Source organism: Cydia fagiglandana, chromosome 2, assembly GCF_963556715.1.
Source record: "Cydia fagiglandana chromosome 2, ilCydFagi1.1, whole genome shotgun sequence".
Taxonomy (NCBI): domain Eukaryota; kingdom Metazoa; phylum Arthropoda; class Insecta; order Lepidoptera; family Tortricidae; genus Cydia; species Cydia fagiglandana.
The window spans coordinates 277536-298748 of record NC_085933.1 but is presented as its reverse complement, the minus strand read 5'-3'; the positions used below and the strand labels follow the sequence as shown (position 1 = coordinate 298748).

Below are 21213 nucleotides of genomic sequence, written 5' to 3'. Positions count from 1 at the left end.
CGACGCATCAAGGTCGCGGTGCGGTGTGATAGTGTGTTACCACTAGGGTGGTATTCCACCTGTCCAATGTCATTGCGTCTCACTCTCTCATTAAGCAAAATGTGAGACAAAATTTGGACAAAATACACATTGGACAGATGGAATACCACCCTAATAAACTTGCGCTTGCTCCTACAGTTTGGACCACTGAAGATTCGCAGAGAGAAAAACACTGATATTTACTGTCAGTCTACCGTTAATTGTCAAACTCGTGTGCTTTCTGTTGTACTTTGCTTTTCATAAAATAACCTCAAATTAAGAGGGTCAGTTGGTTTTCTCCACAAATCTAAACAATATGTAATTTACATTAAGTGAAATCTACGAATAAACTTCCGCGTTTAGTTTTATTTATTGCTGTAAATACACGTCTACGATGGGTAAGAGGAAAGGAAAATGTGCGAAGAAAAACAGCACGACCAAGCAAAGCCTGGAGCCGGAGACCCTGGTGAAGGCACCGCACTCGTTCGTGATCCACCGCGGGCACTGCGGCAAGGACCTCATCGATCTCACCAAGGACTTTCGTAAGATTATGGAGCCGTTCACAGCGTCACAGCTTAAAGTATGTTTGACATTTTTTGTTTACTTTTTATGAATTATTTCGTAACGAATTTTGGGGTAAATCTATTCAAAGCCACCTGTGCTTTTTGCTACGCTGCGGTTATTCCTCGTTGAATATGTATACAACAACTCCGGGCAACAGTAAAGCAGTATTAATGTTGGGTTTATGATGGAGCATCCACATCCACCGATGACCACGTTCCTCAGTCACGAGGGAGCGACCACAGAGAGAGATCAATGTTTGAAATTGTTTAAAAAACATGTTAACCCATATATATATATATATGGGTTAACATGTTATATATATATATATATATATATATATATATATATACATATAGTGACATGGTGGCATAGAGCACATATTAAAGAAAACCAAAGAGAACTAACCAAAGTCCAGAGACTAGCGTGCCTCATGATGACGGGGGCTATGAGAACGACCCCGACACACGCAATGGAGGTAATGCTAGGCTTGAAACCACTCTGGATTGAGGTGGAGAAAAGAGCCACGGAACAGTGGTATAGAATGAAAGCATGCAAGGAATGGAGAGGAAGCAGCGTGGACAAGAGACACGCGCTGATACAAAGAGAGGCACTATCAAAACTTGAAATGTTGATGGCTAATAATGACCTTATAAAGAGGCAGGAGATTTTTGACAAGAAATATAGAATACACATAGGAGAAAGAGACAACTGGAAGGTGGAAGTCGGACACCCGACGACCATCTGCTTCACGGATGGCTCAAGAAGAAGCTCGACGAAACTAGCAGGAGCGGGCATAGTGATCCCCAAACTGGGAGAGAAGGTATCAGTACCACTGGGTAGATATGCTAGCGTGTTCCAAGCCGAGGTATGTGCTATAACACGCTGCGCAAGCATAATCAAAAAGAGCGCAAATCAAGAGGGAGCTGTTGTAATATATACAGACAGCCAGGCAGCACTAAAGGCACTAAAGAAAATATCAGTTACCTCCTCGCTCGTGAGAGAATGTCGAGAGGATCTCAACTTGATAGGCAAGCAAAGAAGTGTCACGTGGCATGGGTACCAGGACACCAGGGAGTAACGGGAAACGAGAAAGCAGACGAGCTGGCGAGGATAGGGGCGGAGACGGAATACATAGGTCCGGAACCGGCTCTGCCTATGTCAGCTGATGTCACGAAGGGAGTCATAGAGAAGGTAAAAGAGATGGTAGCACAGAGAGAATGGGTAGAAGAGACTGGATGCAGACAGTCGAAGATGATGATCAAAGGTATAGACCACAGGAGAACCAGGTATCTTTTGAAACTAGGTAAGAGCAGTCTGAGACTACTGACAGGTATCATTACAGGTCACAATACTCTCAACAGACACCTTAAGATAATGGAAATTAGTAGAGACGCCTCCTGTCCACATTGTGGTAAGGAGGAGACCAGCTTACACTTACTAGCAGAATGTACTATGTACGCGGCACCGCGATATAATACATTCGGTAGAGACACACTAGAAGAAAGCGAACTAAAGGACGTCGAACTCAAAGATGTCCTTCTGTTCTGCAGGAAAACAAGAAGATTTGAGGAGAATAGTGTGGGAATGCCGCCGGGACAGTAACCTGCACCTCCAACTCCAGGGAACCGGGCTGAATGAACGCGACAAGCGATCGACAGCCCGCCTGCTTCCGGCCGGGCGTCCCTACACTACATCTACATCTATATATATATATATATATATCTCAGAAATCCTTGAGTTTACAGGCTTTCTCTTAAACCAATTATAATATTAAACTAGGAGATTTTTAGGGTTCTGTACCCAAAGGGCAAAAACGGGACCCTATTACTAAGACTCCACTGTCCGACTGTCTGTATGTCTGTCACCGGGCTGTATTTCATGAACCGTGTTGAAAATTTTACAGATGATGTACTTATTTCTGTTGCCGCTATAAACACAAATATTAAAATATACAGAATCCTCGGTGGGCGAGTCCGACTTGCACTTGTCCGGTTTTTATTTTATTTGGGTTAACTAAACACAAGTGATGTTTCAGGAAAGGAAAAAGAACACAATCAAGGACTTCTTGTCAGTGTCTGGCTACCTGCATGTTTCCCACATGATGGTGTTCACGGAGACTGAGCAGGGCTCCTACATGCGGCTCGCGCGCCTGCCGCGCGGACCCACACTTACCTTCAAAATACATAATGTAAGTATTATTCAAAAATTGTTTTACATAGGTATGTCAAAACTGATTTCATTGCCTTGTGTATGACAACTCTGTCACAAGTCACAACTATACATTTTTTATGTAGATTAACATGACAAAATTAGAAAACCCATTGTGATTTAAACTAAAAACTACACACCCTTAAATATTTTGGGTTGAATGCAGGTGTGAAAGATAATTAATTGTTGCTAGATTTGGACACACTCTATCAGTTCGATCTCTTAGGTTCATATAATTTGTTATTGCCACTCATAAACTAGGTATGTGAGATGTGAATGTACTGAAGTGGATATAATGTATCCTTGTTAAAGATCCTGGGGGGCAGTTGAAGGGATGTCTTTATCAGGTGTACATAATATTATGACAGATAATATGATAATGATTATGATAAATGTTAAATAAATTGTTGTAATTTCAGTACAGCCTCGCGCGCGACGTGGTGTCCTCCCTCCGCAAGCAGTATGTGATGATGAAGGCCTTCCAGCACGCCCCGCTCATCGTGCTCAACTCCTTCTCCGGCGAGGGCATGCACATGAAGCTCATGGCCACCATGTTCCAGAACATGTTCCCCACCATCAACATCACCACCGTATGTCCTCATCTTAGCGCTTTCCCAGTTGCATACTAAAGGAGCCCAAGCATTGGTGCAGGAGCCAGTTTTTAGGAAAACGAAGAAAGAAGGATAAAGTTAGGTTTCCTAACAATGTTTTTCAACAGTGACTGAAAAAGGATTTTGATCTGACTGTTCTGAAAAATCTATCTGACTAATTTCTGCAAGTCAAGTCAGTGGCGGATTTCAGAAATTTGAACATGTTTACTACATCTTAGAAAGAAAAGGAAAGTTGTCATAATATTAAAATATTCTATATTTATTTTGTTAATTTCAGGTGAAATTAAAGAATATCCGGCGCTGCGTGTTGATGAACTACAACCCCTCGACAAAGATGATCGACCTGCGGCACTACGTCATCCGCGCCACGCCCGTCGGACTCAATAAGGGCACCAAGAAGGTACAATCCTACAATAATTACTCATTTATTGCTTATCTAGTTTCAGATATTTAATACGAGAGCACAGAATAAATAATAGTACTAGGTACAGAAGACTCACTCTCTAACAAAACGCGTCTGTTACGATCAGCATAGATATGGCCGCTAGGTGGCGACAGCGCCACACGCGGCTTATGGCAAACCCCAAAATTGGGGTCGAACGAATGTACTTTTAGCTACCTGTAGCAAAGCGACGAAATCGCGAAATGTGACACGCCTGACGAGAGTAGAGTAGACCTAGAATTATCATTTTTAATAATATATTAATAATTTTCTTTTTTCAGGTGGTTCAAGGCAAAATACCCAATTTAAATCGCTGCAAAGACATGTCAGAATTCTTTGACAAGTAAGCATCTTTTGGTTGTATGTACACATATTTCTGTAAGCTTTGAAGCTTTTTATAACGCTCTACACATTTGCATTTACAGAGCGGCCCTTCTCTCCGAGAGCGAGTTCGAGGACGACCCGGCGGCGCACGTGCTGCTGCCGCAGGCGCTCGCCTCGCGCGGCGCCGCGCAGGACTCCAGGTCGGCCCTGCGGCTCTACGAGCTCGGCCCGAGGATATCTCTACAGCTCATCAAGGTACAAGTTCAACCTTATTGCAACGACGCAAAGACTATCAATGGTCACTGACATTATCTTGTGTCAAGACACAATTCAATGAGCCAACGCAGTGTCAAAAGTGGTCCTACCTCATCGCTTCCTCCACGTGATGTGACATCGCATCTTATTGCGATCTTACGATTAAAATCTTATGTTCGCTGATACCGTTAGATGTGTTGGCACAAAATGTAATAATGACCATGTTTCAGGTGGAGGACGGGCTGATGGACGGCGAGGTGCTGTTCCACGAGCTGGTCGAGAAGACCGAGGAGGAGAAGGCGGCCATCAAGAAGAAGCGCGACGCCAAGAAGAAGCAGAAGGAGAGCCGCAAGGCGCAGCAGGAGCAGAACGTCAAGCGGAAACAGGTCACTTTTATTATCTATTATTCTGATATTTCGATTTGACTTCAAATGTTGTACCTGTATGGCTTTACATCATTCCCTTTCAAATTAATTTATATAAGAATACGGGACGACACTACAGTATTGCCACTTTTTAATTTCTACTTTTTTTTGTAGACTGTAGGTGCCCTCAATGACCCATTTGAAATTCATTTCCATCAATTATAAAACCTGATCGTTAATAAATAATTATGTAAAGTAGAACCTGCACTATCCGACCGAGCCAATCGGGACCGTGACTAGTTTGGAAAGAAGTTGGTGTTCGGTCGATCAACCTCCTACTGTACCTTGCCATGTGAATGGCATAGCAATATGGAACCTCTTACAATTACATTTTTACGTTTTTGATTGAATGTTTTCCTTTGTATCAGAGGGAGAAGGAGGAGCTGAAACAGAAGGCGCTGGAAGGCATCAAGAAGAAGCGCGAGGTGACAGAGAGCCAGCGGCTGATGGAGCTCGCCAACGCGGAGTCGCAGGGCGCCGCCTCCGACCAGGGCGATGATGATGATGATGCGCAATACTACCGCGAGGCCGTCGGCGCCGAGCCCGACCAAGGTAATTAATCTCAAATCATAATGTTAGCATTCTTTTGAGTTTAACATTTTTTTTTGCGACTGTAGCTAATTTGAGTTTTGAGAAGATTTTTGTAAATCGAATTAAAATCGGTAAGTGGATGCCGGTAGAGGGACGTGGCCGCGGCAGGCCCAAACGGAGATGGCGGGATGACCTGGACAGCTTCCTGAACACCTGGCCGGAGGAAACACGAAATCGCGAGTCGTGGAAATTAAGGGGAGAGCCTTTGCCCAATAGTGGGACACTCAAATGGCCGAGAAAAAAAAATGTGTAAACCAATCTCCACACTTTCGTAAACCTTATTGCAAAGCCGTAAGGTTCACCGAGGTACAGTTGTTTAGTTCAGTCATAATATATCAAAGTTGACGGGCTCTTCGCAAAACGTAATAGCATGACTTCAATAACATGTAATAAAAGTGTCAAACTTTGTTTATTCCAGATTTATTCAGTGCTCCGCGGAAACGAAAGGCCGGCGACGACTCCGTGCGTGGTTTCAAGAAGTTAAGACTCGACAAGAAACTGCAGAAGAAATATGACCCCAGTCAAAAGGGCGGTTCGCAGAACAAGGACGGACGCTTCCAGAATAAGGACAGGCAGTTCCAAAACAAAGACGGCGGTAGGAAGTTCCACGGGAATAAAGACGACAGGGAAGGCGGCGGAAGGAAATTCCATAACAAGAGAGAAGGTGGATTCCAAAATAATAGAGATGGCGGACGGAAATTCAACAAAAACCAGGACGGAAGGAATTTCCAAGGAAATAAAGGCAAAGGAAGGGATAAAGGTTTCAACAAACCTAAGAAAGTGTTCGGGGGGAAAGTGAATAAGTTCAAGTCTGGTAAACAGGGCAAGAAGGGCCGGAAATGACAATAAATGGACGATTTAGTATTTTTTGGTTTTTGATTTGTAAAGGAACTAGAACAACAAAATGGATTGCCTAAGTGTCCCTGTAGCCCCCTGTATCTACGCAATTCAATTATAAATTTATCATATAAAATAATAACTTTTATATAAAAAAACAAGTAGGTAAGTACGTTACAAAAAATCGGTTTATTCAGATTTTTTAATTACAAAACTTACGATTAACGTTGTAATGTAATAAACACAAACTTAATAGCTAACACGTAACAATAACGAATAGAAGCATTCTCAAAATGCACTAATTTACTTTACAGGCGGGATTCATCAATCAATACATTGTGAATATTGTGATGAGCTGATGATTTGTACTTATTTTAAGGCACCGCTGTTAAGGTTGACGAAATATAAAGTGAGCTAATATCTCGAACAAGCTTGACCAAAATCAGCTCACTTTATATTTCGTCAACTTTACCATCAATAACGATAATATTTATAATACATTTTACATGATTTTCACATTAGTTATTTAACACTTTCATTAAGATGAAGCAGGTTTTGAAATCATTTGAGGTAAGTGCATTACAAACTAGTCGTCGGCCATGATGGTTATCGACCGCCATCTCGGGTTTAAGCGTGCGAGCACTGCGGGCTGCGGTCAGATGAGGAAGACGATGTCGTCGGCGAGCATGACGTGGTTGTCGGCCGTCATCCGGTCGAGGGCGGCGTGGAGCTCGCCGGGCGAGAACTCGGCGTGCGAGAACTTCTCGTTGACGAAGGCGGCGATGCGCGCCAGCGGCAGCGAGTTGGCGCGCTCCGACCGGAACAACTCGTGGAGGGCCGTCTTGAACTGCGCCAGTCTGCGAGTAAACAACACAATTATTTTATAACACGCCGCTCGACATTCAAATATTTGATCGTTTAAGCCAGGGTTGCCGATAGTGGAAAATGGAATCAAATTAGTAGCTTAAAATTTTAATCAGAGCCATAACGCAATATTCACAGTAATGCAAGTCACTTATAGCTTCTAGCCGCCCTAAAAAAAGGCCTTCCATGTAATTAAAAGTCTACTCACAAATGAAAATTGTACAAATATACAAGATTTTATTTGTAGCTCAAGGATATGATGGAACTTAAAGTTGAAAATGAAGAATAGTGAATAGAAAATGAAGAAATTACCTGTTAGCATCGATAGAAGTAGGCTGTTGTGAGCGAGTGGCGCGAGCGCTGGGCTCGGGCCGGCTGTCGTGCGCGGCGCGGAGCACCGGCTCGGCCTCCTCGTCGGACGAGAACGCGTATGGATCCTCACCCGCGGCGCCGTTCTGAAATATTATTATCATACATATTTTGAGTGAGATGAACAATATTTTGGGGCTTTATTTTATTCACAAGCCCGGTGTCCCCCCACCACCGCCGCGCCGGACAAAAGCATCTCTCTTCTTCTTCGTTCTTGTCCAAGTCTTTCGTCATCGTCGTCTCCGTCAAGATCTAACGTGGCGTCTTAACATTATGTGGCGCTCGATTCCCACACACCACACTTTGCTCACAGGTCGGAGACGTGTCCCGATGATGGTGGATACGACACGCGTAGTCGAGTAACTGAAATACACGAGTAAAGTATAGAACGAGGGTCTCCAAACTTTTTTTACCCGAGGGCCATATTGCACCTCGGAAACTGTCGCGCCCCGTTGATTTTTACGCAAGGAGTGATGAGGGCGGCGCCGGTTGCTGCTGTTTAGGAACAGTTCCACTCAATGAATACGGACCCCTGCAATTCCTCCCGCGGCCGGACCATGGGCTCTTGCAGTGGGTGTCCGCGGCCTCCGCGGGCCGGGATTTGGAGACCCTCGGTATAGAAGAAGCGTAGTTACCGTGCGGCGGGTGCGCTTGGCGCGGGGCTGGCCGGGCTCGGCCTCCTCCTCGTCCTCGTCGGCGGACGCGCGCCTCTTGCGACGCTTCTCTTTCGTCAGCACCTGTTTACGACACCAAACGATTAGGAAATTAACTTAACCGTTGTATCATGATTATAATAACTTTATTGCGCTCCATTACAATCGCATTTTCAAAACCAAGTTTGGCTTCGCAAGTCATATTAGAGCGTTCCGTGTCCCTAATTAAAAACATTTGGAGGAGTCGCCATCGTCGGACACGGCGAGGAGATAAACTGTCTTATCATAAATCAAAAGAAAAAGGTCGTAGTTGAAGTGAAAAGCTTACCTTCTTAAAGTAAGCATACTGCACGAGCTCAATGGCCGAGTGCGCGTCGTCGGCGGTGACCTCGAAGCTGAGGCGACACTTGGCGTGCGCCGTGGCCAGGCGGATCAGAGTCTCCAGCGTACGCGCCGTGACTGGCTGCGTCTGTGTGCAAGAGATACACCATTAAACTAGCACCAACGGCTTTTTATTACAACTAATATTATCTGAGGTTCTACAATACACAGTATAACCTTTTGAAGTCCGAAACTATTACAGGAAATCGTGGACGGAATTTCCAGTCATATACACTCATGACGACGGTCCGTCGAAACAGAGTTACATACAGCTGGACTGAACTGGAGCGAGGCTGTGCTGTTGCTATAGATAGGAAGGCGTAAGCTAGGACTTACGCGGGACTCCGTAAAGTTAAATTTCGCTGAAATATTCGCGATCGCCTAGTGTCCGGGGCGCGGCATATTTTTTCCGTCGCCGTCTGACGTAAAAAGGGTTAAACTTCGATAGGGCGATGTAGGATTCTGACCCTGAAACTTACCCTTGTCACATTACTGATTACTGACCGTGGTGTGAGCTTGGGCATCAATGATACGGGCTATGTGCAGCAACTTACCCTGGCAACATCACTGTCCATGGTGTGAGCTTGGGCTTAATGAGGCGGGCTATGTGCAGGAACTTACCCTGGCAACATCACTGTCCATGGTGTCCTGACTCCTCAGCCTGGCGTACTCGTCAGCGATGGCGTCGGAGGCCTCCTGCGTGAGCTTGGGCTTAATGAGGCGGGCTATGTGCAGGAACTTACCCTGGCAACATCACTGTCCATGGTGTCCTGACTCCTCAGCCTGGCGTACTCGTCAGCGATGGCGTCGGAGGCCTCCTGCGTGAGCTTGGGCTTCATGAGGCGGGCTATGTGCAGGAACTTGCGCATGAACTTGGTGGAGAGGATGCGCTCCTTCTTGCTGCGCGTGTTTCCGTGCAGCAGCGGGTCGTATTTCTCATAGATTGAATCCTGCGCGTCCTACAAATAACAGAACCATTATGTGCGGCTAGCATGACTATGTGTTGACACTTATTGGGACGGAAAGTCACGTGAGGAGGCGTCACCTACCGCCATTTCGCACCGCACTAAAATTAGAAAGATGTGTGTTGATTTGTTTTTGTTATTGTCTTGTTTAAAAGAATGGGTCAAATTTTATAATAATTTAATAAAGCTTTAAACAACGCAAACGGTCCACATAACTCACGTTAACTCGTTGACAATAATTGGGTTCTAATTCTAAGGTTTTTCCTCCTTTTCCTCTTACCTCGACCTCATCGTTGTCGGGGTTGTCAGTGGACAGCATCTCCACAGACGAGCCCATCGGCAGCACCTCTCCGTCTTGCTCTTTCGGATTTCTGGACAACGGTACATTTTATAAGACAAGTAGGATTGCGCCTTTAATCATCAATTAATTATTTGAGTCCATATGGATAATCATCGGAGTCGAATTAATAATATGTTACTTTTCTTAAAAATTGGTCTGCTTCATAGGTTTAGTTGAGAATTAATTCACAAACTTGTATGCGGTCAGAATTGTTAAAAATAAGTGAAATCGTAATGGGTCTAGGGCAGCCATTCTCAAAGTGTGCTCCGCGGAACCCTAGGGTTCCGCAAAGCCTCTGTTGGGTTTCCGCGAAAATATACTTGTAATAATAAAAAAACCAGCTTCTCTATAGGTATATCTGGTCCACAGTGATGACCGAAAATTTTTAATTTGGGGTTCCGTCAAATATTTCGCTTGCCGAAAGGGTTCAGTCACCAAAAAAGTTTGAGAACCGCTGGTCTAGGGTATAACATTGTAGCTATTATGAATTGTTTTGACAATTTGACGGGGTACCTGTAGCGGTGCATCCGGAGCACGTGCTCGGAGATGCGGCTGTCGTGGTCGGCGTCGGCCAGGTCCAGCATCACGAACAGAAGGTCGAAGCGAGAGAGCAGCGAGTCTTGGAGGCCGATGTTCTCCATGGGGGTCTTGTACTGGTCATACTGGGGGATAAACAAAACATTCCATCATGCATGTGGTATAGGTTAAGGTGTAATCTTTAGGTAGTTTGTTACAGGAGGCTTACCACTGGAGCACCGCGATAGTATCTCAATACACTACACTCCCTTGGCGATGGTGACGCGGCCCTGCTCCATCACCTCGTGGATGGCGGTGCGGTCGATGTCCGCCATGTTGTCGTACTCACCCGGCCGTAGACGGGGTTGGCGGCGGCCAGCACGGAGCAGCGCGCGTTGAGCGCGGCGTGCACGCCCGCCTTGGCGATGGTGACGCGGCCCTGCTCCATCACCTCGTGGATGGCGGTGCGATCGATGTCCGCCGTGTTGTCGTACTCACCCGGCCGTAGACGGGGTTGGCGGCGGCCAGCACGGAGCAGCGCGCGTTGAGCGCGGCGTGCACGCCCGCCTTGGCGATGGTGACGCGGCCCTGCTCCATCACCTCGTGGATGGCGGTGCGATCGATGTCCGCCGTGTTGTCGTACTCACCCGGCCGTAGACGGGGTTGGCGGCGGCCAGCACGGAGCAGCGCGCGTTGAGCGCGGCGTGCACGCCCGCCTTGGCGATGGTGACGCGGCCCTGCTCCATCACCTCGTGGATGGCGGTGCGGTCGATGTCCGCCATGTTGTCGTACTCACCCGGCCGTAGACGGGGTTGGCGGCGGCCAGCACGGAGCAGCGCGCGTTGAGCGCGGCGTGCACGCCCGCCTTGGCGATGGTGACGCGGCCCTGCTCCATCACCTCGTGGATGGCGGTGCGGTCGATGTCCGACATCTTGTCGAACTCGTCGATGCACACCACGCCGCGGTCCGCGAGCACCATGGCGCCCGCCTCCAGCCTCCATGTACAAATACGACTCAGTATAATGATAAAAAAATCGCGACATGAAAAAGACCTAAATGACTTAATAATAATAGAAAATCTGACTTGACAAAATATATGTGTGCTCTTCATGAGTAGTTCCAATTCATCAAATCTACAGTCAAATCTACAGTGAAATCTCTAAAATCCGGCACTTCGATGGTGATACCCAGTATTCCGGCACTAAAATTGGGATACAAATGATCATTCTATGTCCTAATTTACTATGTGCGCTAACATTTTCATCCTTCAATCTCTTTATAAATGGCGAAGTTCCAAATAAGAGTAGATTTTTTATGAATTTAGTATCTTAGTAAAATGTAGGTATTTCTACGACATACTAAAAATACATGAATAATATGCAGATTTGCTCTAACTTCCAGAAAAATATATTTTTCGAAGTACATATGTCTAAATTGTCCAAAACTGTTTGTGAATCAGGAAAAAAAATCCTGGGTATGTTGACGAGAATTTAGTCCCTATACCTGCGGTCGCCCGTGTCGGGGTCGGTGGTGACGGCGGCCGTCAGACCCACGCCGGAGGAGCCTCGGCCGGTGGTGGTGATCGCCCGCGGCGCCGTCAGCAGCACGTAGCGGAGCAACTGCGACTTGGCCACGGACGGGTCGCCGATCAGCAGGATGTTGATGTCTCTGGAACAATAACGCGGGTTACAGATAATAAACATCTACTAAAGACAGATTACGTAGCATAAGGAACAACACTGCGGGTTCATTAGAAACTCGATCATGTCTCTTAGTTGATATAACTCGCGTTTTGGTAAACAGCCGGATCGACTAAAAACGAACAGTCGAACAATATCGAGGAAACTGCCGCGCGAAGCTGCTCGGTCTGTGTAGACGTAACTTGACATCCACGATGCAGCCATGATACAAACAAGACAAGTTTTCTGCTATTCATGCAGCAAAAATTGGAATATGCCCTACTCACATCTTCAGGTTTTCACGAATCGAGAGGTGGCTCTTTCTGTGTGGAGCCGAATAACTAAAATAAGTCTGTCCTACTCACCCTCGTAGCCTGGTGCCATTTGCCAGCACCTTCTCCATGCCACCGAGCAGTAAGCAGAGGATAGCCTTCTTGATGTACTCATGGCCATGGATGGAAGGAGCCAGTGACTTGGCCAGCAGTTCGAACATGTCTTCCGTCTTCCTCTTGGCCATGCGCTTGCAAAGTTTGATGTCGTCGAGGGTGATGGCCAGATCCATGCCCTTGTTGATCTGGGTCACATTGTTGGCTATTAAGATGGTTCTGTAAAGGAATATGATGTGTGAATATGCAATTCAAACCAGTGAAGACGAACATCAGGTTCATCAGTCAGGTGTCGTGGAAATCCATGCAGCTGCCTGTGAGGTGCCTTGACATATAATATGCCAAGAAAAATAAGGGCATTGCTGTGTAGTTGCTGCCCTGTAACATGTAACAATCCTTTATTTCAGACAGTAGATTGCATTATTTTCTACAGTTCTTGCGTTTTTTTTTCTGTCTGTGTGCCATTTATTGGCAAAAGGCCTCCTCCAACCTTCTCCATTCCTCTCTATCCTTGGCAACTCTCGTCCATGTGGTTCCTGCTGTGGCTTTGATGTCGTCCACCCATCTTCTAAATGGTCTACCTCTTTTCCTTTTCTTATGGCCTGTGAACCAGTTCATTATCGTTTTCGACCATTTTTCTTTGCCTCTAATTGTATGTCCTGACCATTTCCATTTCCATCAGTTGCTGCCCTACCATTCTATAAATAAAATAAAGCCCAAATAGGACATCAACATAAGTTGAACCAACGGACCTGAACGTCCCGGCTGTGAAGCTGCCCTGCTTGCTGGGCAGGCAGCGGTAGTTGCCGACGACCTGCACGCGGTCGCCAGGCTTGCAGCGGTCCACCAGGTCGTCGTCGCACACCACGTCCACGGCGCGCGGCAGCTGGCCCGCCGGCGCGCGCTCGGGCATCTCCTGCACCGTCAGCGTCTGGTGGTCCTTGTAGCGCGACAGCCCGTACTCCGTCTCTAGGGGGTTGCCCTCGTCATCCTGGAAAAAGTCCGTGTTTTAATAATTTTGTAAAGAAACCACTTTGAAACAAATAAATAAAATACATTTATTTAAAGCTAGAACATAGTACATAAAGAAAAAGAAGATATATTACGCAGAATTTAGACATAAAAAAACATTGGATGCTATAATTGAATCCCGACTCAGTAAAATGTCGTGCCAATGCATGGCGCTGGTACCTTGGTGGGGTATATGGCAGTGGTGGGGAAAGCCTCGAAGGACGTGAGGTCGGTGTACTTGCGCTCCATGACCTTCTTGGTGGCGGGGCAGTAGTGCACGCTGCGCACCACCTTGGGGTGCACCAGCGACACGCGCGTCACGATGCCCTCCACGCAGATCAGGTTACCTAAGTACCTGCACCAACAAGCTCTACTGAGAAACATTCAATTTGCTTAACTGAAATAACAGATTTGAATTATTTTTTTAGAAAAATGCTATGGTGAGTGCTGACGCTATAGTAATTGGCCACTCCTAACAAATCAGAAAGAAACAAACCAATTGAAACCTTATTGTTAAGTGTGACCAATAACTACTTTTAAAAATAAATGTATGAATTAGTGGCATAATTAAAAAAGTTAGGGACTTAGCCCTAGGGAGTTATAGCTTTTTTTTTCCACAATCCATAACTCCTGCGGGAACAATATAGGCCTTTGTCCTTCAGTACACCTGCATGATATAAGGTATTTATGGAGCAAGTGTGATGAAAATTAAATTAGATTAATTACAAACCAAAATAAGTCAGCCTTAATAACAGTTACCTGTAGGCCGTAGGCACACTGGTGACACCAGATAAACGTGTACAGTCAGCAGCAGAAGTTGCTAAGCGGGCAAGGTGTTCAAAATGATCTTGACGCGACTTTGTTGTTAAGAGAATAAGAGAGTATTGAGGTAATTTTGAACACCTCGCCCACTTAGCAACTTCTGCTGCTGACTGTACTCATATTATCAACACAGTTTACTGTAATTGCATGGAGTTTAGTTTTGTTGTGCGATCATATTAATGTTACCCCAAGCAGCTGTAGTTTGTGCTGGGGATAGATAGATGCCCCCAGGTTTGGAAGTAATGATCGATTGTGTAGCAACCTTTGGGGATCACAACCCAGAGGTTGAACAACACTCATATACAGACTGAGAAAATAAAAGACAAGACTCCTATTCCAAATACAATACATGCACAACTGTTAAATTCCATGATCGTTAAATTCCATGATCATAAAAATTCTAAATATTTTGTCAAATTTGATATAGGATATTTAAATAGTTATCATGATTTCAACTACTTTCTAAACACCAGCTTATTAAATCCATTAATAAATAAAATAAATAAAAAGCGTTTTATTTCCTTTCGTGATACATAAAGTTTGTTAATTTGTAGGAACCCGTTAGGTGAAGGCCTCTTCCAAAGATGTCCATTTTTCACAGTCTTGTGCAATTCTTTTCCAATTTGGACCCAATTAAATCCATTAAGAGACAATAATATCCCTACCCCTAAAATACAATCTTAAATCTAATAATCCAATAACTAAATTCAACCATCTTCTTATGGCTGGAACAGCCGATTGCAGAATTAAAGCTATTAAAAAAATTATCAGTACCTACCTGGAAGTCAAACTCCTCGGTGTGACATGTTTGGTGCCGAAGCTGCCCGAGAAGGCCACGAAGAACTCCTCCTGCACCTTGGCGTAGGTCGGGTCCATTGACCCCACGTATTCCTTCAGCGCCTTCTGGAACGCGATCTGCTCCTCGAACGCGTTCTCCAACAAGTTCTTCGCGCGCTCCGGGCTCTTGCGCCGCAAGTCATTTATGTTTACGACCAGCCGTTTCGACTTATCCGCTATCATCTGCTTCACCTTTTCCATGTAAATACCCTGGTCTTCCTAAAAAAATAAGAAAACCACGACCTTTTTAGAATAATGATGCTAAACAATACATTTGAGGTTACTTTAGTATCGTACTCACTTCATCGTCCAAGAACTCGAGGTACTCTCTTTGTAAGTCACGCAACCTTTGATCAAATTCACCATCTTCCATTTTTATGGAATATAAAATAAACTTGTGTTAAATAAAAGAAATAACAGCGAAATAAACGCGTTTATAAACGCGATCAACAACTATGAACGATTGTTTCACAGTATGACAGTTGAAGCGATTTGGCGCCAAAACATTGCGCGAGTTTAAAGTTGCGTTCATAAAAACCGGGCAAGTGCGAGTCGGACTCGCGCACGAAAGGTTCCGTACCATAATGCAAAAAAACAACAAAAAAAAACGGTCACCCATCCAAGTACTGACCACTCCCGACGTTGCTTAACTTTGGTCAAAAATCACGTTTGTTGTATGGGAGCCCCATTTAAATCTTTATTTTATTCTGTTTTTAAGTTGCTAACACACTATCGCACCGCACCAAGGTCATTGTGGGACGCACCCATAAGTAAGAGGGAGAAAGAGATATCGCTTTCTCCCTTTTACTTATGGGTGCGTCCCACAATGACCTTGGTGCGGTGCGATAGTGTGTTAGCAACTTTAGTATTTGTTGTTATAGCGGCAACAGGAATACATCATCTGTGAAAATTTCACCTGTCTAGCTATCACGGTTCGTGAAGCCCCCTCCAGACTATGCGCGTGAATCGCGGGCGAAGCCGCGAACGCGAGTGTGGAGTCCAGAACGCAGACCTGCGAAATCGACTCCACACTCGCGATTCACGCGCATAGTCTGGAGGGGGCTTGAGATACAGCCTGGTGACAGACGGACGGACGGACGGACGGACAGCGAAGTCTTAGTAATAGGGTCCCGTTTTACCCTTTGGGTACGGAACCCTAAAAAAGTGTTTAGTTATTTTTAAAAATTTTAAGTATAATAAATCAATTGTTGACTTATTGAAATAATTTTTAAATCTTAAAGAGGATTTCAAAATAAATTAATAAAAGTATAGAATTTTCAAACCTTATTTTAAAATAAATTTAATTAGTATAAATACTACTTATTTCTAAACGTATTCATAAACGTCAAGCCGTGCTTTGGAGGTTGCGGATTTGTTTGATGTATTGGAAAATCATTTTGAGACTTATGTGAAGTGAATAGAGATTATTTTGTAGAAGCAAAAGGAATTTCAGTTCCTACAAAACAGTGACAAGGTTTGCTCAGGCTACGCTTAATCTTATTTGGTTTTATTCAATTAAATACTTAATTTAAGCGATTATAACACTTTATTACAACACCGGCACCAGTTTCTTTCTGAAACGAAATAATCTGTACGTTAAGCGGCTTCTAACCACAAAACGTACGATGTCTCAAGAGCAAATGTCCGAAGAGAACTCCAATTCCAACATGAGTGAAGTGCTAACAGAGAAGGCTAAAGAGAACTCGAAAGAGCGGAAGAGGCTGAAGATCCTGGCGTTCCACGGGTACCGGCAGAACGGCGCCGTGTTCCGCGCCAAGATCGGCTCGTTCCGCAAGGCCGTGGCTAAGTACGCGCAACTCACCTTCTTGTCGGCGCCGCACCGAGTGCTGCACGAGGAGGGGGCAGGGGAGGAAGGTAACAAGTCCATACTCCCATACGCCAAATTAGTATTTTGTTGAATTGCTGCACCCAATTGTGTCACTTTGTATGAAATGTACATTCATTTGCAGCATGCTCATTACCACCTACTAATCTGGAATACCTGGATAGATCACTAAACCATGCACCCATTAAACTATCCACACTCTCACCAAACTATTGGTTTGATGCTGAATGTGAAGCTATGCGTAAAGAAAGAAAAGCTGCGGAAAAACTTTATTGCTCGCAAATGACTACAGAAAATTTTGAGGATTATTTGAAAGTGGCAGCTAAGGCCAAGAAGTTGTTTAGGGAAAAGAAAGAAAAAGGTAGTTGTTTACAACACTGCCAGCTGACTGGTGGACCCTACCTATATCTTTGCAATAAAGTTTAGTTCTTTTCTGATGGCTATTTCCATTGTCCATTATTGAATCAGCTCGGTACCATCATAATTATAATACACTCATGGACAAATTTAGAGGATTGTAAAAAAAAAGGTTTAATTACTGGATTCCAGCACAGCACTTAAAGTATAGTCCTTGTAGAAAATTATTGAGGGAGGGAGGGAAATTACTGACTCTCACGTATAGTTTGTCAAAAGACTGTCTCATTTTGTAAAATGGTTAAACATGGCATTATTTAATTTTTACTATTTATTAGTAATGAAATATTTCTTTTCGCATTCCTCTTTGTCGATGACTGTATTACATTGTCACCAGTTTCTCTTAAGAATACCCAATTTCAGCTCTATTTGACACCAACAAGTGGCCTAACATACATACAGTCGAAAGTATTAATTTATGACCCATTTCATACCTTGTCACAGTGATAATCAATATGAAAGTCGCTAGAGACGTCATACTATTTTCACTGTGACAAGGTACAAAATGGGTCATAGATTAAAACTTTCGATTGTACGTACGTATACGAAACGTACCAACGAGCACTGTAGGTGGTAGCACTTTGGCAAATGTTTCCGAGTCAGGCCACAGACCCTCCAACGCGCACGTTCCCTATACCAATTAAGGCCTGTGCACACCGGCTTGCGTGTGCGTGACGTGCACGTGTGCGTAGTGCGTGTAAAATGTTAGAGCCGCACACACACACGTCACGCAAGCGATGTGCCGTCTCTCATATCATAAGGATCTGTATACTACAACGCCGCACGCGCACGTGCACGTGACGCACACGCAGCCGATGTGCTCAGGCCTTTATCCGTGTGACAACTCGTCTTTACGTTTCTATACATTTCATTTATGATTTCAGAAGTTAAATTAAAAAAACATTTATTTCGTGATTTTTTATTATATGTATATGTCGTAGTCAGATCGTATAATCCGCCGTATTACATTGCGGCTAGCCGTTTTCAAAAACAGGGGCGTTTTGAAATTAGCCGGATTGTCATTGCGTTGCGATACGTTCTTCAATAAGGCGGCCTACGTTTAGCCGCATCGTACCACTATTTTAGATTGTAGAGTGATCAGTTCTTTCGGTCGCCTACGTAACCGGAGTTTGACAATGTTTGCAATTTAATTTATTTTTACCATGGTCCCACCGCACTACATGTGTTTCTTTTATTTATTTATTTACATAAGGAGATCCAACAGCTAACTAAATGACAATGGAATCTTAAATAGATATATAGAGCCAATTACAGGAACCTACTTATCTACCTAGTAGGTAGGTAAGTAGGTTCCTGTACCTACGCTTTTTTCCCTGAAGTGTAATGTTTTCACGGACGTCTCACCTAATCAATAGGTAGGTAGGTTAGGTTCGTTAGGTAGCTTCAGATGCCCGAAGGGCAAAGCGCTCAGAAATAGGAGCCCCGTTCGCGGGGCTCCGTCTAGTTAAGTTGCGAAGGAAATGTTTTTTGAAAAGAAACAGTCCGACCAACTCCAGATTTGATGGACACCCCAGCGTTTGTCAGGCAGCGCCACGACTGTTAAAAATGGGAACTAAAAACTGTCAAAGCGGCGGCTAATGACTCGCTGTATTACATTACGGCTAGCCGTGTTGAAGAACGTATGGCGCCGAATACATTCCGGCGGATTCTCATTCAGCCGCATTCAATACGGCTAATCGTTAAACCGCCGCATTTCAAAACACCCCTGTTTTTGAAAACGGCTAGCCGTAATGTAATACGGCGGATTATACGATCCGACTGCGACATATATATTTTTTCTATGTTTTTATAATATTTATAATGTTGCCAATTTCTACCCACAACTAGATTATTTTATAAAATTCATCATGTGTCATCCCTATGCGCAGACTCGCGGTCATGGTGGTTCAACGCAGAAGACAACACATTCAGCGGCAAGTGTCTGGGCGGGCCGGCGCTGGGCTTCGAGACTACCCTGCGGGTGGTGGAGCGCGCCGTGGCCGAGCACGGCCCCTTCCACGGGTTCATGGGCTTCTCGCAGGGCGCCTGCCTCGTGGGGCTGCTGGCCGCCATGCAGCAGAAGGGATGTAAGGACGCTTCTATACACAGAACATAGTAGCAAGGGCCTGGGCGGGCCGGCTCTGGGCTTGGAGGCCCTTCAAGCCAAGGCCAAGGGTTCATGGGCTTCTCGCAGGGCGAGGATAATGTTGGGACGCCAGTGCGATATGTTGGCCCGTAATTTTTTCGTATTTTATTGTTAGGGTCATTAGGGAGATATTTCATGCATGATTTTGTAATGTTTTCAGATTTACCATACACATTCAACTTCGCGATCTTCGCATCCGGCTTCCGTTCCGGCAGCATGGTGCATAAGGGCTTCTATGACGAGGAGATCAACCTCCCCTCGTTACATGTGTACGGCGAGGGAGACTCCATCATTCCAAAGGGTAACTTATTATTTATCATAAGCTGACAAGTAGGGGCGTGTTGTGTTATGTGTGCATTAGGTACTTTATTATTATCACGTAAATTATGAATGAATGAATTCACAATGTGACTATCCAATTTCGCAGCCGGATTTACAGTATTCCAAAGTTCGAACCCTTTGCTTCATTCCATTTAAACTTGACAACCACCTCTCATTTTGATGGAACATGTTTCAGAAATGAGCGAGTCCCTAATAAGCCTGTTCACGAAGCCGGTGGTGGCGGAGCACTCGGGCGGGCACTACGTGGCGTGCTCGGGCTCCATCAAGGACGCCTACCAGGACTTCCTGCACGACCGCTGCCAGGACCTGCTGGAGGAGGAACCCGCCAATATACTACCCAAGGAGGAGGAAGATACGCGATAGGACCTATTCTTAAATAGTTATAGTTTATTTTTAATAAATGTGTGGAGCGATGTTTGTATTTGATTTAATGCGTTAGAGTTCCAGCTGTCTTTATTGATTGTAATTTGTATGGCCAATCTGGAAGTCTAGCTCTATAGACCAGCGGTGGAACAAAAATGGGTTTTGATAACATTAAAGTTTTTTCTTTTTTGATATGTTATTGTAAGCATGTTAAATAACATTCATGTAAAAAGTTAGAAAATTTTAGGTGGAGCGTTCGGCCATATTTAAATTTTTAATTTTTGCTAAATAACTATGTAAATATAAAATTAAAGTTACAAAAAACTTTAACATATTCAATAACACTTTAATTTATTCACACTATTCGGTTTTTAGAAATCTGGAACAGCTGCTTTCTGGTGAACGTAAAAACAGGAATTATTATGAAAATACAGAATTAGAGTAGCTGATATTGCAAAATTACGATATTATCTATCAACTTAGTATACATGTAAAAAGTTAGAAATGTAGACAATGTGCTTGTCTAGATATTGATTTCTCGTTAAGCAGTATAGCCAATATTGAATTAAAGTTTGTAGAGTTAATATTACACGGTCATAATAAAGATCTTACTTCTCACACAAAAGATTAGAAATATAAAATCACGGCGACACTAAATACTGATACGTAAGTATGCATTCCGAGCTTATATTAAGTTACATTTCAAACGCGCGGCGTTTGCGCGCGCCGCGCTGTGCGCCGTGGCAGGAGGCAGCGATCGACGGTCGCGGGCTAGCGGTTAGCGCGGTGCCCTTAAAAATACGCAAAGCGTTTATAAAATTATTATCAATGGTAAATAGTTATTTTACACAGTACACTAATGGAAACTTACCTTCCCTTATTTATTTCTATATGTACTAGGGATTGCCCGCGGTTTCGTTTACGTAGAATTCGTTATCGTGTTAAGTACAGAAATAATAGATACATATGAAAATTATTTTAGGTGCATTGTCATACAGATAACT

The 21213-nt window shown here is 44.3% G+C and overlaps 3 protein-coding genes across 3 annotated transcripts; 2 read left to right on the top strand and 1 right to left on the bottom strand.

Annotated features, from left to right (window-relative positions):
- Window positions 1-269: 269 nt before the first annotated feature.
- Window positions 270-6302, top strand: LOC134673242 (protein Peter pan). The gene is made up of 9 exons (XM_063531206.1): window positions 270-598; window positions 2618-2770; window positions 3210-3380; window positions 3679-3801; window positions 4125-4186; window positions 4269-4422; window positions 4653-4808; window positions 5216-5399; window positions 5857-6302. The coding sequence occupies exons 1-9, from the start codon at window positions 413-415 to the stop codon at window positions 6279-6281; spliced, it is 1614 nt and encodes a 537-aa protein (XP_063387276.1). The 5' UTR covers window positions 270-412; the 3' UTR covers window positions 6282-6302.
- Window positions 6303-6899: 597 nt separating this feature from the next.
- LOC134673237 (DNA replication licensing factor Mcm3) lies at window positions 6900-15564 on the bottom strand. The gene is made up of 14 exons (XM_063531192.1): window positions 15400-15564; window positions 15040-15317; window positions 13620-13794; window positions 13181-13419; window positions 12408-12647; window positions 11867-12031; window positions 11160-11358; window positions 10361-10509; window positions 9788-9878; window positions 9286-9501; window positions 8490-8630; window positions 8144-8245; window positions 7452-7594; window positions 6900-7132 (listed from the first exon to the last, which is right to left on the bottom strand). The coding sequence occupies exons 1-14, from the start codon at window positions 15469-15471 to the stop codon at window positions 6931-6933; spliced, it is 2412 nt and encodes an 803-aa protein (XP_063387262.1). The 5' UTR covers window positions 15472-15564; the 3' UTR covers window positions 6900-6930.
- Window positions 15565-16523: 959 nt separating this feature from the next.
- On the top strand, window positions 16524-20258 carry LOC134673227 (esterase AGAP003155). The gene is made up of 4 exons (XM_063531180.1): window positions 16524-16973; window positions 19248-19445; window positions 19665-19805; window positions 20022-20258. The coding sequence occupies exons 1-4, from the start codon at window positions 16724-16726 to the stop codon at window positions 20207-20209; spliced, it is 777 nt and encodes a 258-aa protein (XP_063387250.1). The 5' UTR covers window positions 16524-16723; the 3' UTR covers window positions 20210-20258.
- Window positions 20259-21213: the final 955 nt, after the last annotated feature.

Bases quoted from the DNA above. Each gene is read 5' to 3' on its own strand.
- LOC134673242 (XM_063531206.1), top strand. From the start codon at position 413: ATGGGTAAGAGGAAAGGAAAATGTGCGAAGAAAAACAGCACGACCAAG. The intron at 599-2,617 runs GTATGTTTGACA...GTGATGTTTCAG, and splicing joins TCACAGCGTCACAGCTTAAA to GAAAGGAAAAAGAACACAAT. The intron at 4,423-4,652 runs GTACAAGTTCAA...ACCATGTTTCAG, and splicing joins TATCTCTACAGCTCATCAAG to GTGGAGGACGGGCTGATGGA.
- LOC134673237 (XM_063531192.1), bottom strand. From the start codon at position 15,471: ATGGAAGATGGTGAATTTGATCAAAGGTTGCGTGACTTACAAAGAGAG. The intron at 13,420-13,619 runs GTACCAGCGCCA...GACTTTTTCCAG, and splicing joins CTGCCATATACCCCACCAAG to GATGACGAGGGCAACCCCCT. The intron at 12,648-13,180 runs GTCCGTTGGTTC...ATTCCTTTACAG, and splicing joins TTCACAGCCGGGACGTTCAG to AACCATCTTAATAGCCAACA.
- LOC134673227 (XM_063531180.1), top strand. From the start codon at position 16,724: ATGTCTCAAGAGCAAATGTCCGAAGAGAACTCCAATTCCAACATGAGT. The intron at 16,974-19,247 runs GTAACAAGTCCA...CCCTATGCGCAG, and splicing joins GGAGGGGGCAGGGGAGGAAG to ACTCGCGGTCATGGTGGTTC. The intron at 19,806-20,021 runs GTAACTTATTAT...AACATGTTTCAG, and splicing joins AGACTCCATCATTCCAAAGG to AAATGAGCGAGTCCCTAATA.